This window comes from Notechis scutatus, chromosome Z, assembly GCF_049901735.1.
Source record: "Notechis scutatus isolate UNSWTSFEM ecotype Mainland chromosome Z, rNotScu1.2, whole genome shotgun sequence".
NCBI classification, from domain to species: Eukaryota; Metazoa; Chordata; class Lepidosauria; order Squamata; family Elapidae; genus Notechis; species Notechis scutatus.
In genome coordinates, this window is record NC_142025.1 from 54,523,590 (window position 1) to 54,540,454 (window position 16,865).

Genomic DNA, 16,865 nt, shown 5'->3' on the forward strand with positions numbered 1-16,865 from the left:
CAAAATATTGAGGAAGAAAAAGGACAGAATTTGGCTGCTGTAATGATTGAAATCTTGGCTGGAGCCTTGGAAATAACAGAGGAAAAGATGATGGATGGGGTAGATGAGATATATCGAGTCTTCACAAGATATGCGATGAGGAACCAACTACCAAGAGAGGTCCATGTCAGATTCACAAAAAAAAACTATTAAAACTCAAATATTACAAGTGGCAAGAGAGAAGGTGTTGAAATACAAAGACAAAGAGATTGTGGTTTTAAAACAAGTACCCAGAAAAGTGAGAGAGATTAGAAGAGAATATCGATTTTTGACCAAAATACTATTGAAAAAAGAGGTGAATTATAGATGGCTGATTCCAGAAGGATTAATGTTTACATGGCAAGAACAGAGATATAGAATTGATTCAATTGAGAAAGATATAGAATTGATTCAATTGAGAAAGCAGAAGCATTCTACAAGGAATTTTTCGAAAGAAGAGAAATGGAGATAGAAAAAGAGAACATCTTAACTGAATTTGAAGAGGACCAAATGGGAACGGGAAAAGAAGAAGGCGCAATAGGTGGACAAGTGGAGACCAAAGAACAACGTGAAGTAAGATCCACGAGAGCTGTTAGACCTAAGTATAAAGCATAACCATGGAGGAAAAAAACTGATTTCCATGAATATAAATGGACTGAATTCAGCTACCAAAAGAAGAAAAACTTTTACAAATTAGAGAAGCTAAAATTTGATATAATTTGTCTACAAGAAGTTCACATTAAAAACAACATGAACAATTACTGGCACGATCAAAATTAGGGAAAATATTTACTTTTCTGACTCACTGTAAGAAAAGAGGAGTGGTTTTGTATATTAGAGAAACCATTCCAGCAAAACTGATTTATACTGATGAAGACGGAAGAGTATTAATGGTTGAAATAGTGGATAATAATACAAAAACGCTCTTGGTTGCAATTTATGCCCCAAATGATAAACAAGAAGAATTCTATAAAAACTTACACATGAAAATAATTGGACTGGACTATGTTAATATACTTATGATGGGAGATTTCAATGGAATTGTAGACAATAAACTGGACTATACAGCAAAAGCAACACGACAAAATAGGAAGACTCTCCCTAAATCCTTTTTTAAAATGACAGATGAATTAAACTTAAAAGATATATGGAGAGAAAGAAATGCTAAAATTCAACAATATACTTTTTATTCCAATAGACATTTATCATGGTCCAGAATAGATATGATTTGGACATCAACAGAATTATTATCTAATATTCAAGAAATAAATATTGAAACAAGTACGTGGGCAGACCACAATCCAATGACAATTAAATGGAAAGGACAAAAAAGAAGATCTAGATGGACATTAAACAACACTATTTTAAAAGAAAAAAACTTTACACAATGGATGGAAAAAGAATTGGCCTTCTTCTTTAATGAAAATAAAAAAGAAGATACTTCAATACAGAATGTTTGGGATACAATGAAGGCATATGCAAGAGGATTAATAATAGACTATATAAAGAAAAAGAACATTAAGAAGAGGCAAATGATTAAAGCTCTAGAAGATGACCATAAAAACTAGAAAAAGAATTACAGAAAACGCCACAGAAAAAAGATGTTAAATTCAAAATGGATATAATTAAACATAAAATGGATCAAGTAGAGAAAGAAGAACTGGCACAAAAAATTAGAAGTGCTAAACAGAACTATTTTGAAGATGCAAATAGGCCAGGTAGATGGCTAGCATATAAATTGAGAAAAGAGAAAGAATCAAGGAAAATATTACAGTTAATAGACGATCAAGGTCAAATTTGTTATGGTAATAAAGAGAAAAAGGCAATTATTCAAGATTTCTATGGACAACTATATAAACAGGAGGATTTTGATGAAGGAAAAATTAAACAGTATTTACAAAATGCTAACCTACCTAAGATATCTGATGAAACTGGGAAAATGTTAGAAAGTGCTATAACAATGATGGAACTAACCGAAGCACTTAACAGACAGAACAATGGAAAAGCACCAGGACCAGATGGTCTCCGGCAGAATTTTATAAAACATTACAAGAATCGTTGAGCACTTCACTGTTAGAAGTCATGAATGAAGTTATGATAAACAAGAAAATACCTAAAACATGGTCAGAAGCTTATATTACACTTATCCCAAAAGAAGGGGTCGATCCATTACAAATTAAGAACTATAGACCTATTTCCTTATTGAATGCAGATTATAAAATCTTTGCTTCAATCTTGGCAGAGAGGCTTAAAAAATACTTAAACAACTTTATTCACTCTGATCAGAATGGATTTTTACCAGAGACAAATTAAAGACAATATGAGGGTAATCCTGGACACATTGGAATATTATGAGTCGCATCCTGAAAAACAAATGGCTTTGATATTTTTAGATGCGCAAAGGCATTTGATAACGTGAATTGGAGATTTATGTTATTATTATTGGAACAGATGGGCTTTGCTAGAAAATTTATCCAAGCAATAGAAGCCATATATTATAAGCAAACGGCAAAAGTAATGATAGATGGAGAATTTACAGACTCTATTAATATTTAAAAAGGTACAATACAAGGATGCCCATTATCTCCTTTGTTATTTATATTGACTTTGGAAGTGCTAAATAGAAATATTAGAGAGGATACAAACATAAAAGGAATAAAAGTTAAAAAGGAGGAATTTAAATTGCAAGCCTTTGCAGATGACTTGGTTTTTATCTTGGAAGATCCTCTAGAGACAGCTTTAAAACTATTGGAAAAGATAGAGATATATGGTGAGATGGCTGGCTTGAAAATAAATAAAGACAAAACAAAGATTTTGACAAAGAACATGCTGTTAAGACAAAGAGAAGAGCTGGCAGACTTAATGAAAATTCAAGTTACGAACAAAGTTAAATATTTGGGGATATATTTGACGTCAAGATGTTCTACCCTGAAAGATAATAACTATATTAAACTTAAACAGCAGATAACATCTGATTTGAAAAAATGGGAAAACTTACAATTGTCATTGATAGGCAGAATTTCAACAATTAAGATGAATATTTTACCTAGAATTTTGTATTTGTTCCAAACAATACCAATTAGGCTAGGTAAGGATTACTTTGAAGAACTGAATAAAATTGTGCTGAAGTATATATGGCAAGGTAAGAAAGCGAGAATAAAATTAAAACTTTTACAGGATGCTAGAATTAGAGGAGGATTTGGCCTCACTAATTGGGAGTTGTATTATCAAGCTGCAAACTTAATGTGGGCTAAAGAATGGATAACGTTAAGAAAGACCAGATTGTTGGCATTAGAAGGACATGATTTATTATTGGGTTGGCATGCTTTTTTATGGTATAAGGGAACTAAATCACAGGGTTACTTTAGAAGGCATTATATACAGGAATAGTTATGGTTGAATTGGGAGAAAACTAAGAAACAATGTTATTTGAAAATCCCAATTTGGTTATCAACTATTGAAGCTTTTTCTTATCCTATAACCTATAAGAAGGAACAAACAGTTAGATATGGGGAATTATTAGATGAAAAGGGTGAACTTAAAACGATGCAAAATTTAGAAGAACAAGGCATAAAGATGAATTGGTTTTCATATGCGCAAATACATTAAAGGTATCTTAAAGATTCTAAAATGGAAGGATTCTATGATAAATTGACTGATTTAGATAGGATTTTGACAGGTACTGATGAAAAAGTGATTAAAAAATTATATAATTATTTGTTGGAAATTAAATTAGAGGAAGAGCAGGTTAAAGAAACAATGATTGCTTGGGGGAAGAATTTTGGATATGGGATTGATTTAGAGAAATGGCAAAAATTGTGGTCTCAAAATTATAAAATGACAATGTCAACAGCATATAAAGAAAATTTGTATAAGATGTTTTACAGGTGGCATTTCCCCCCGACAAGAATAGCAAGAATGTTCAAGAATAAATCTGAAAAGTGCTGGAAATGTCAACAGATACCTGGCTCATATTACCATATGTGGTGGACTTGTGAGGATGCTAGAAAATATTGGACTAGAATTCGCATATGGTTGGAAAAAATGACCTTGGCCTAGTTTGATAAAGAGTTGTGCCTGCGCATAGCACAGCAAGTAAGCATAAACAAGAAACTTTTCCCCCAGTTTATACATTTCATTCTCTAAACCTCTAGTCTAGTGGTTCCCAAAGTGGGCGGTACTGCCCCCTTAGAGGGCACTAAGAGGCAAGGGGGCTGGCAGGGGGTGCACTAAGAGGCAAGGGTTCGAGGCACTGGCCCTGCAGGTTCACCCATTGACTAGCACTGCTCCAGAGCCAGCACCTCCAATGCGGAAACGGTGGCACATTATGTGCCACCACGGCTGCGTTTGACGTGCCACCCCTCTGCTGCCTCTTAGCGCCCCTCTGCTGGCCCTCTTGGGGACAGTAAGAGGCGGCAGGGGGACGTTTGAGGCGCTGGCCCTGCAGGTTCACCCACTGACTGTTGTAATGCTCCAGAGCCAGCACCTCCAATGCGGAAGCAGTGGCACATTATGTGCCGCCGCGGCCGCATTCAAAGTGCCACCCCCCTGCCACCTCTTAGCATCCCCAAGGAGGCCATCAGAGGGGCACTAAGAGGCGGCAGGGGGTGTTCAAGGCGCTGGCTGGCCTTGCAGAGAGAAGGAAGAGGCACCGGCTTCAGAGTCGATGTTTCCCAACGTGCCTGCGGGGGCGGCACCTCGAACACAGTGGCAGTGGCATGGCTTTGCTCTACTTTTCCAACACTGCACCACTGCCTGCCCTGGGCTTCCTCAACCCTGCCCTGTACTGGCTCCAGGAAGCAGGGAACAGCACCTCCCTCTACAACATGAGTGCCCCGGGAGGGGGGGCACTTGGGAGGCTGATCCCTGGCAGGAGGGGCAGCCTGTGAACTTGCTGTCAGGCATGGCAACTACAAAGAGGGGCAAGCTTGGTTGAGCGGGATCCTGGATATTGGGCATGTGGTCAAAGCCTTCCTAACTATCTACCAATCTATCTATTCATCCATCCATCCAAAAGGTCTGTCTGTCTGTCTGTCTTTCTGTCTGTCTACCTACCTACCTATCAATATATCTACCTACCTACAAATATATCTACCTACCAACCCATTGATATATCTACCTACCTACCTACCTGTCTCTCTGTCTCTCTGTCTTTGTCTCTATCTATCCATCCATCCATCCATGTTCAAGGCGCCAGCTCCACAGGCACATCAGGAAAGTAGAGCAAAGCCAGTCTGGGAGGGAGGGATGGGGGGAGAGTGATAGAGAGATAGAGAGAGACCTGATGCATCAGATTGAAATGAGGCCTAGTTTAGACTGAGGCCCTTTTCCACATTGAAACATCTTTGGCTTCTATTAAAGGTTTTGTGGACGAAACATGGCCAAGACTATCAGGAAGCTCTCAAATTTTGTTGAGGCTTTAAACATGATCCATTGGACCAGACCTCCACCCTAAAAATTATTTTTCCCCAATGAATTATAGTGCCAATTCTGAAGAAGGCAAAACCAAAATGTACTGGTAAATTACAAGAACACACACACACACACACACACACACACACACACACTCCCTTCTAACCCTACTGGAGCAGGTGATTGGACTAGAATAGATATCTCATTATCTTTCTCCTCCCTCCCTCCTTCCCTCCTTTTTTCTTTTTCTTTCTGTCCCTTCCTTCCATCCCCGCTTTCTTTGTCACTTTTTCTTTCTTTCCGTTTTCTCTTTTTTTCTTCCTTCTCTCTTTCTCTCTCTCTTTCTTTTCTCTCTCTCTCTTTCCCTCTCTCAGGCTCACCCCATTGACTTGGTTCACTGCTCCGATTGGACTTGTTTGGGCAGGTCCCTCTGGTTCAGTGGGCTCAATGGGGTGGACCTGTGAGGCTGGCACCTAGAACGCGGCAGTGCCGGCATGTTTGAAAGTAGAGCAAAGCCAGAGGTTGGTAATTTTTTGCTGCAAAGAATAACAAAATCTTCTGGGTTGTACACAAGAAGGGACACACATGTCAATGCAATTCAGCAACATAAAATAAAGAAATACAAATAAAACACATCAACAAGAATCAGCTATTCACTACTAGAATCTAATCAGAGATGCTTTGCCGATTCTAGTCCAATGACCTGCTCTAGCAGGGTTGGAAGGGAGTATGTGTGTGCATGGCTGTCAAAACTCCAAAAACAGGTCAAGTAGCTCTGGGGAGGCCAGTCATAAATTAGAACACTTGCTAAACAACCAGCCATTAAGTGAGGGCCACTTGTATTTGGTTTGCCAGTCACCAAACCACACCCATCCAGTAACATGCCCACCAAACCACACCTACCTGGTCATGTGACCACCAAGCCACACCCAGCCAGTCACGTGAACAGCAAGCCTCATCCACCCAGTCACGTGACCAGCAAGCCACACCCTCAAATTAGGCCACAGAAATTTGAATCCCACCCCTGGGTGGGGGGCACTGAGCATGAATTTGTAGCACCAAGGGGATGGTGGACTGAAAAAGTTTCGGAACCACTGCTCTAGTCCACTTCCCACACCCCCAAAGCCCAATTATTTCACTCCCCCCCATTACTATGGCAGCCAAAAGAAGCAAAAGAAAGGAAAGGAATCTTGAAGGCTGACAGCTCTTAATAAATAACTGGATTTCTTTTGAAGCTTGGCCTGAGGCTCATGATTTAATTAGGGCATTGGTCAGAATCCTGACACAATTGGTTGCAAATTTCAACACCCAACATATCTTTACATGTGAAGATCCCATTTTTTCTGATACTGATGATCAATAGTATACCTACACATTCCTATGAAAAATGCCAAGCTTGGTAGCACCCTTTGAACAATTTACTGATGTCATTAGTTAGTTCATTAGTCTTTCTTAGTTGAAACATTTTGATTGTTATCACAGCTTACCCGCTTTGTTCTTGATCACACTCTTCCTGATAAACTCTTCCTGCTTCAATGTCTTTATATATTTTGGTACAGAACTTATGTCAACATGGTAATCAGTGAAAACCACCTGCAGTTGACAGTGAATTCTATATAAAGGAACTCCTTCAGCAGTTGAGAATGAAGTCATAGTGCACAATTAAACATTTTTTTCTTGGTTATTTCACAATCTACAGGATATAATGCAGCTTTCTGCTAACTGAAATGAAAAAAAATAAGTGCTAAAGAACACGACAGAGCTTCTACTGTGTCAGTACTACTATCTGTTGGCAATTTATAACATTGGTGGCATTACATTTCTTTCAATCCTAGAATGGGATGATTGTTGTAGGAAAGTGAAAGAGTAGCCATTTTTCAATTTCCTATGTTGTTTCTGTTTCTAAGGTCAGATATTTATTCCCCTCAGATGTCAAAATCATTTGATCAGCTTTGGGTACAATTAAGCTTATGCAGATCATCCTTAATTGGGTACAATTGAGCTTATGCAGATAGTCAATTTACAACTATTAGTTTAGTGACAATGACATTTCAAAAATGATTTACAACCTGTTTTTGTAACATCCCTATAGACATCTGAACAAAATTTGGTTACTTGGAAACTGGTTTGTATTTATGAGATTGCAGCATCCTGGGGTCATATGCATTTTATCCATTTGCAATTTTCCCAGTCAGTTTCTGACAAGCAGAGTCAAGGGGAAGAAGGTGGATTTGCTTAATGATCACATGATTTGCTTAACAGTTGTAGGAAAAAAAGGCATAAAATTGGGCATGTCTCATTTAACAATTACAGTTTTACAGAACCTTATAGAACAACAGAAGTGGAAAAGACTTTGTAGGTCATTTTGTCCAACCCCCTGCAGGTGACCCTATATAATTTCTGACAAGTGGTTGTCCAGTCTCTTCTTGAAAGCCTCCGCAGATGAAGCACTACCTTGCTTAGCAATGAAAATTTTGGTCCCAGTAGTGGTTGTAAGTTGAGGAATATATTATCTTTTAAGGATGGGTGCTCTTTGCTTATCTATTACTTTGTTCTGTCCTTCCCTTTAGGAGAGTGCATGCTTTTTATGTAGTATTGCCAGTAATATATGCACTAAAGTAAAGATTAACTACCTGGGTGCTTTTCCAAATGTCAGTGGATAAGTTAGTCTGCTCAGAAATCTTGTAGCCTGTTTGAGGTGTAAATAATATCCATCTTGAGATTTCCATCTCCAGGTTTTAGATCTAAGAATAGCATTGTATTGTATAGCAAAACAAAGCAATTAATTAGGTCATGTTGGCTTGAAGAATAAATTGAAGAATAATTTAATCATGTGACCTACTTTAGTTGAAGAAAAAGAAGTAATGCACAAAACAATGGATGTTTGAAAAAAAGAGATTGAAAATACACTAATTTGATTCAATGAAGCTATTAATTGATTGGATATTGGTATGAAATTAACTAGGGTTTTTCATTAGTCATTTGGAAAACTAGGGTTTTTCATTAGTCATTTGGAAAAAGTAACCTGTTAAGAGATTAATGTTTCTGAAGAGCCAAAGGATTTCCCCCCTGAAAATATATAAAGTTGTATACATAAGTATTGAGTGGGTCTCAATGCTGCATTAAGAGTTGAGGCCCAGGGACAGAGCAGATGTTGTGCAATATTGCTTTTTATTTAGATTAAAGCTAGATGATTACTTGATTATGCAAACAAAGAGTCACATCTTTAAAAAAAATCTATCTCTTTTTATATCAGGTTGTATCAGAAAGTGTTAGAAATTTAGAAAAATTGGGAAGTGTAATTTATTAAGTTTAGCACTATCTCAGGTTTTCATTGATTTTTATTAAGTTTGAAATATACAAATATTGTTCTGCTGGGTAACTACCTAATCCTAATTTTACCTAAATTGACAGTTGCTAGTGATCAGTGAAGAATATGTATTAGCAGATTTGCTGTGTTTTTCTTTGTAGGACGCACGTCAGAAATTCCGGTCAATTCTGGTGGAAGCTACAATAAAACTGGATGAACTTGTGAAGAAGATTGGAAAATCTGTAGAAGATTCAAAGCCTTACTGGGAAGCCCGAAGGGTTGCCAGGAAGGTAAGAATACAATTGAAAAAACGATTCATTTAGAATCCAACTTTAGTTATAGAGGCACAATAAAAACACAATGGAACCTCGGATCACAAACGCTCCTGTTCATGACCAAATTGGGTGGCGAACAAAAAATCCACCTGATTTTTGAATTGGGTTACGATTCAAAAATCAGGTGGCGAACAAAATCAGAGCAGAAAGATTCCCTTTCTACGCCAATTTCCCCTTTGGCGACATTTTTTTTGACTGCACACATGTACAGTTGGTCATGCTTGCGGACACCAAATTGGGTCACAACTGGAGTCTGGTAACGGATTATGGTCACAATCCAAGTTTCCACTGTACAATGGTATTGTTTATAGCATATGATCTGCATGCTATGATGGATATTTCAACTGTGTGCTTCCTATGAGATAGTGACCTTTTTCTGCTTCCAAGTGTGATGAATACCACCCACATGGATCTTATTAAAAGGCTCGTTTGTTCTTTTTCTCAGACTCTACTATTAATGATCATTGCAAAAATTTCTTGTAATCCATTTCTTGCAGTTATTGTAAATACATTGCAGTTATTGTAAATACATAATAGAAACAATTATTGGCCTTAGAATTTCTCTTTTGCTTCAATTATGACTTATAGAGAGCTGCAGTATAGATTTTTCCTTCCCTAAACAAAAGGAAAAAATAATTGTGATATCACATAAATGATTCTTTTTCTTACAGTGGAATATGGGTGGGTTTGTTGGAATAAATTTTCTGAATTCGTTCCCAGCTGGGAAAAACCATGGATGCTGAAAAGGAATGAATTCCAGAGCAACTGCCAGAAAGTGGGATTATTTAATGAAGGAAAACAAAAAGCAGGTGTGACACAGTTCAAGCATTTCCTGGGTTGCAAGCCAGCTTGGGGTGTGTGAATCTGAGCCTTTTATGCTTAATTCCCCTCTGAAACTCCTGCAGCTTGATGGGTTTATTTGTGTGCCCATAGTTAAAGTGATTGCCCTGGATCCTGTCTTCCTGCCTTAATGGGTTAATCCTGTCCCAGGACCTTTGTCTTTCCTAGCCTGGGTGTCAGATCCGTATATCTGCCATTCTTCAATGGAAGAATGGGGTGGGGGTTTACAAGTAATCCTTTTGATGTAACCTGAATATCTTAAGTCTTTATTGAATCTGTATAATTTGCACATGATATACAACTGAGGACTGGAGCCCAGATGCCTGGAAATTTGTAACCTCTTGGAGAGATAGCAAGAGGAGAAGGGCCATAAAAATTCCAGCTCCGAAAGAAACTTCCTGGGAAACTTTTCTCAACTATGTTCCTGAAAAAAAGGGGGGGCGGGTTTAACATGTTGCTTCTGTGTATTGATGAAATCCACATCAGACTAAGGGGAGAGGTTCTATGCTGCATGCCTGGAGGCATATTAGACCCTGCTTTGACTATTACCTGGATAACTTCCTTTTCAATAAAGAATTCCTTTTGAAATACCCAGTTTTCAGAAGTTCATTCTTATCGCTTGAAGGTGAGACAGTCTGGGCCTTACATAAAGCAGGGTCTGCAATAGTGGTCAACCCAGAAAGAAATTTTTTTTCTCCTTCCAAAAAAGAACTTCACTCTACTGAGGGAACCCTGCAAAAAATGTCTGAACAGAGAACTTATTGCTTGGCAAGTCGCTAAGAATTGCAGCATAAATATGTTCTGATATCCAGGCTTATTTAGGAGCTATATTGCATCACAAATCACATCTGATATGGGTCTGTGCTATTGGGAATAAAATGATTCACAAGTGGCTGCTAGAGACTTCTGATGTTGTCCTTTTCAAATAGTATGGCATATGAGGTGCAATATTTTTTCTATTTGCATCAAGGTTTTTTCATGTTGAAACATTTCCTTAAAATGGTTTTTAAAGCAAATTATTAATTTTTATTCAACTTCCTCAACAATCTGTGTCAATTATTAAGACCAAGGCATTATAAATACAATATAAAACACGAGCAACATGGATTTGTGTTTATTGATACATAAGTTACTGATTAAATTTGTGATTAATTTTATGGGTAATGTACTTGAATAAATTTTTGTTGTTTTCATATCTTTATATCTTTCATCTTTGGCTCTAATTATTTAATATACTATCTTTGTACATCTATATGCACCTGATTGGTTTCCATGAAATCTACTTTTGAGAAAATGATTTTTTAAATTATACTACTGTATGTGAATTCAGTCTAATAGCAAAGATTGAACTGTGAAGTTGATACTAATTTCTCTGCTACCCTGTAGTCATCATACTGATAAGTTATGCTAATTTTTAGCTCTTGTGATCTCCTGTGGAGCAAACTGGATTCAAATAAGAGATGATTGAGAATATATATATGAGTAAAAAGCTCTGAAGTATTCTGCAGGTAGTCCTGGAGTTACAACTGTAATGGAGCCTACCAATTATGGTCACAAATTGTGATGGTCATTAAGAGAGGCATCCACATGACTGCCTTAACAACCCCCAACCTGTTCTCCTGGGTGGGTTAATTAAATCGGGCACAGGTGCCTCAGAGGTAGGGAAGGCCCTTTGTCGTGCTCCTATCAGAATCTGATTCGGAGTGGGAGGCCGAGCAGCTGACAGGGAGTTGGAGTGTGGCTCTGTTGGCTGTGGAAGAAACTGGGGAAGGGCAAAGTTCGGCTGGGCAGACCAGGGGAGAGGTAGAGCAAGGGAGAGGGAATTCAGAGGAAGACCCAGAAGATTCCCTTCATTAGCTGCAGCTGGGAACACAGTGTTTAAAAAGAGAAGCTGTGCACAGCAAGTTGTTGGGAGCAAATAATGAATTATCTGGTATTGTCGAGGCTTATCTGTGTTCCTGGCGTCTTCCCAACTCTGTGTTTTGCTGTGCTTTCAAGTCTGCAATTCCTTCTCCTGCCCTATCAAGTTAATTACTACAGCGTGGTTTGTTTGGATTTTTAGTTACAGTTTGTATGTACTTTGTTTTTGGACTTAATTTCCTCCACTTAAAGACTGGAGTTTTTCTCCAGTCGAAGGTAACCTGGACATTGGGGGCAAAGTTGGAGATAATAAAGGGACTCTTCTTGCTTATTTGACTGTGTTGCCTTTGTGCCATGCCCTGGATCATCACATTTTGCTCCCAACCACCCCTCTAACTTGCTTCTGTTTTACATGGGGTGATCATAGATCAGCTCAGAGCAGACAATGACCAGCTAGCAAGCCCAGTAAGTGGCTCTTTTGACTGCACAGGTTGCACAGATGCAAACTGTCCGGCCACACTGCAAATGCCTGGTAGCAGTGCCAGATAAATTTGATGGCTCGCTGGCCCAATTTCCAGCATTTTGGGAGCAGTGCCAGCTTTATTTGAGTCTTCAGCCAGAGGGGACTTCCCCACTGACCAGGATAAGGTGGGATTTTTGATTAGCCTGTTGTCAGGGTCTGCACCATGTTGGGTGATACTCCTGTTGACCCAGCCCAACCAGTTGTTGGATAATTATGCTGAGTTTTGCCATCAGTTTGAGGACCCTGTTCAGGCCCAAATGGCAAACAGGTGATTGAGAGAATTGAGGCAGAGGCGAGGCTTGCTCACAGACTATATTGCTGACTTCCAGGTGGTCTCCCAGGATCTGCAATGGAATGAGGCAGCACTGATTGACCAGTTGCAGGAAGGCCGGTTGTTGGAGCCCCTGGACAAGTTGGCGCACACTGAATGCCCTTGCACCTGCAGGAGTTCATGCATCTATGCCTTCATATTGACGCCAGGCTTCAGCAACGACAGGTGTGATGACAGACGGAGGCCGCATCTGCTCCCATCAAGACAGCACACCTGTCAGAAGTGCCTCTGGATGGGGGCTACCCGACCTCATCTGACCCAAGATGAAAAGGATAGGCATTGTCATGACAGCAGGCCATTTGCGGCAGCTGAGGCCATTTTCCGGCCAAGTTTCCTGCTAAGGCACCTAAAGCAGCGACATCAGCAGCGGTGGGAAACAGGCGGTGCCCAGCCTACAGGGTTCTATAGGTCGGGCTCCAGTGGCATCAGGACCACCATCTCCACTATCTCCAGTTGTCCTTGGTGAAGCATCTCGTGTTGACAGTGAGTGTGTTCGTGCCTGGTCAGGGAGCAGTGGAGATCCAGGCCTTGGTGGGCTCAGGGGCTGTAGCCAATTTCATGGATGCTCATTTTGTTGCACAGCAGCATTTTTTTTTTCATTTTTTTTTTCATTTTTCCCCAGCAGCAGGTGTCACTACTGGTATTGGTAGAGATGATTGATGGTCAGCCCCTTCATTCAGGACCTGTGGTTGCTGCAACCAAACCCCTACACATGCTTATTGGGCAGCATGTGGAGGAAGCTGTGTTCTATGTTGCCACAGTACCTCACTTTCCAGGGGTGCTGGGGTTGGAGTGGTTACAGGCCCATGATCTGCAGATCGTCTGGTCATCTGGAGCAGTGGAGTTTCTTGGCAGGAAGTGTGCCATTCATTACCTGCATGCCTGTGCAGGGAGTGTGGACCTGAATCTACCTACAGAATTGGTGGACTTTGCTGACATGTTTGGGGAGAAGGAGACGGATCAGTTGCCCCTGCATCGGTCGTACGACTGTCCGATTGACTTGTTGCTCGATGCTAAATTGCCGGTGGTTCAGATATACTCCCTGTTGGAACCGGAGCTGTCCACATTGCGGGAAGAATATCCGGAAAGAGTTTATCCGGCCTTCTACCTCCCCATTGGCTTCATCAAGAAGAAATCGGGGGAGCTGCACCTGTGCTGTGATTACCACAAGTTGAATGCAATCACAGTACGGAATCAGTACCCGCTTCCCCTCATCCCTGAACTGATTGAGCAGTCAATCTTAAGTCCCTTCATGCCCAAGATATCTTCTTGAATTCTGTTGACCCTTACCTACCATCAATTTGTTTTGATCATTAGTAGTTCAGATTCTTGTAGAGAACATTAGTATACAATAAACCTATACTCATTTGAACTACCTGGGTTCCTGATTTTCTGCACTTGATGTTCAGTTTTCCTACAGGGACAGCTTTATGAGAACCTCATGCTATTCTGCAGGTAGAGGCTATACTCACAATCTTGTAAGGGTCCTGAAATAAATGTAGCAAACAAATTTTCAATGCAGTTCTGCATTAAAATCAAAGAAATCTTCAAACGAATTTGATGAAATTAATTTATTATATTGTGGAAAACATATTGCAGAACTGCATATTCAGCAGGATTCAATATAAAAATGTAAGCAATTATATAAAAATTCACAAAAAGATATTAAGCTTGATTTCTGTGAATCAAACTGAAATAATGAGTCTTCATTTCTGTGAAAATATGAGCTGCTGAATGTTTTGCATTGTTTCTCATGCTGGCCAGATCACTTAGCTGTTTGTTTCTTTGATTCACATAGAAGTTTTTACACTGGCATTTGTTTAGGAATCATTTTACTGTGTTCTGTTTTGTGTTTTTTTTAAAACAATTTTTTTGATTTTTTTTTAAAAAAAACAAAACAAAAAAAACATAAAAACATCAGCTCTCTTCCATATATATATACAAACAGTGTGTTGGTTGGTTCATCAGTTTTGTGCATTCATTTCGTAGTCTCAATTACAGTTACATTACATAATAACTCATATTGTCAATCCAAACTTATATATCCTAGTATCGCTATTAAAAAATCATTTGACTATAATTTTATTCATTCATACTTTATGAGATAACTATAATTTAAATAGTTTATTCTATAACAAATCATATAATCATACCAAATATATCCTAAAAACACTTTATAGATATGATGTCAAATAACAAAAGAAAAAGAAAAAGCAAAGATATTCCTTGTTATCTAACATTCTAAATATTCTATTATTATATTTTATCATCCAACCATTGATAGAAAAGGTCACAAATTTCATAAAATTGTTTATCCTCTTGCTCTCTAATTTCAAATGTCAATCTACTCATCTCAGCACATTCCAATATTTTCTTAATAATTTCTTCCTGCAATGGTATTTTCTCATTTTTTCAATTTTTAGCAAATACAATCCTAGCCGCTGTTAATACATTTACAATCAGATATTTCAAGTCTTTACTGTATGTATCTGGTAAGATTCCCAATAAAAAAAACTCCGGTTTCAAATCTATGCTTTTTTTCATTTTTTCCAACCACATGGATTTTAGTCCAATATTTTCTAGCATCCTCACAAGTCCACCACATACGGTAATATGAGCCAGGTATCTGATGACATTTCCAGCATTTTTCAGATTTATTCTTGAACATTCTTGCTATCCTCGCCGGGGAAAGTGCCACCTGTAAAACATCTTATACAAATTTTCTTTATAAGCTGTTGACATTGTCATTTTATAATTTTGCGACCATAATTTTTGCCATTTCTCTAAATCAATCCCATATCCAAAATTCTTCCCCCAAACAATCATAGTTTCTTTAACTTGTTCTTCCTCTAGCTTAATTCCCAGTAAATAACCATATAAATTTTTGGTCACCTTCTCATCGGTACCTGTCAAGATCTTATCTAGATCAGTCTGTTTATCATAAAATCCCTCTGTTTTAGAATCTTCATCATACCTTGAGTGTATTTGCGCATATGAAAACCAATTCATCTTTATACCTTGTTCCTCTAAATTTTGTATCGATTTAAGTTCACCCTTTTCATCCAATAGTTCCCCATATCTAACTGTTTGTTCCTTCTTATAAATTATAGGATAGGAAAATGCTTCAATAGTCGATAACCAAACTGGAATTTTCAAATAACATTGTCTTTTTATCTTCTCCCAATTTAACCACAAAGACTCCCGTATATAATGTCTCTTACTGTGTTGTTTTGTAGTTCACTGTCCTGATTTCTAATTTTCATCTTTTTCATTGGAAATTATTTTCCTATGAGTCTTCTTTCTTGGTTGTGAGTAAATTATGTAGATATATGTAGACTATCAAGGGAAAATATTTTATAAGATAGTAGTTGGGATCATAAGATATCAATCAGCTAATGCTGGTAAGAAGTACATATTACAAACGATTCTTTCATGCTGTGTGTGTGTGTGTGTGTGTATTGAGCACCAGCTTTTGGTGAGTGGAAAATTCCATCAATGTATTATTGATAATCATATGAATAAAATAAAGTCTTTGGAAGAATGACTCACCATTGAATATGCTGCTAACACTTAAGCAAATATTTGGTTTCTTGCTTGTAACTTTAATGAATAGCCTCTGCCTCTTGTCAGTTGTGATAACTCTTACATCAATAACCTATGAACTTTTGTTTGGGGGGAAGGTTGTCTTTAGACATATTCTATACAACTTTGGATTTTTTTAAAAAGCAAAATGATTACATTAATTGAATGAAGTACTGTTATGGTTCTAATTATTCTGGAATGCTTCCTTGTATTGTTCCAAATAATATTATGGAGTGTTTCCCAATTTATTTTGTGTGTGTGTGTGTGTGTGTGAGAGAGAGAGAGAGAGAGAGAGATATTTGTTGGAGACTTAAGTCTCTGAATTAATTTATATAGATTAACAGAAAATGTCAGTTACAATTATTGTTTGCAACATTTCTTTAAGAGATGATACTATCAGTAGATACAAAGAAGAGAGAAGTCAAAGGTCATTAGATGAAAACAGCTGGATCAACAATGTAACTGACTTTATCAGCAAGGTTCTGACAAGGGCTATTTTACTGACATCTGAAGGGCCAATGTTTCCCCACTCCTACATTAGTGAAAAGCCTCCTTAATTATTAAATAAATTGATGGTTTGTGGCAAGATCTGCTTACTTTTGGATTATATATTTCTATAAACAACTTTCACCTCCAGCTCACTTCCCATCACCA

General features: G+C 38.2%; 1 protein-coding gene across 5 annotated transcripts in view; it reads left to right on the top strand.

Annotated features, from left to right (window-relative positions):
- SH3BP5 (SH3 domain binding protein 5) overlaps positions 1–16,865 on the top strand; it is a 117,666-nt gene that overhangs the window by 59,460 nt on the left and 41,341 nt on the right. For all 5 annotated transcript variants that reach the window (XM_087946132.1, XM_087946131.1, XM_026686220.2 and 2 more), the window contains one exon: positions 8,902–9,030. In XM_087946132.1, coding sequence (XP_087802258.1) covers positions 8,902–9,030 — 129 coding nt within the window. The remainder of the gene's footprint in view (positions 1–8,901; positions 9,031–16,865) is intronic.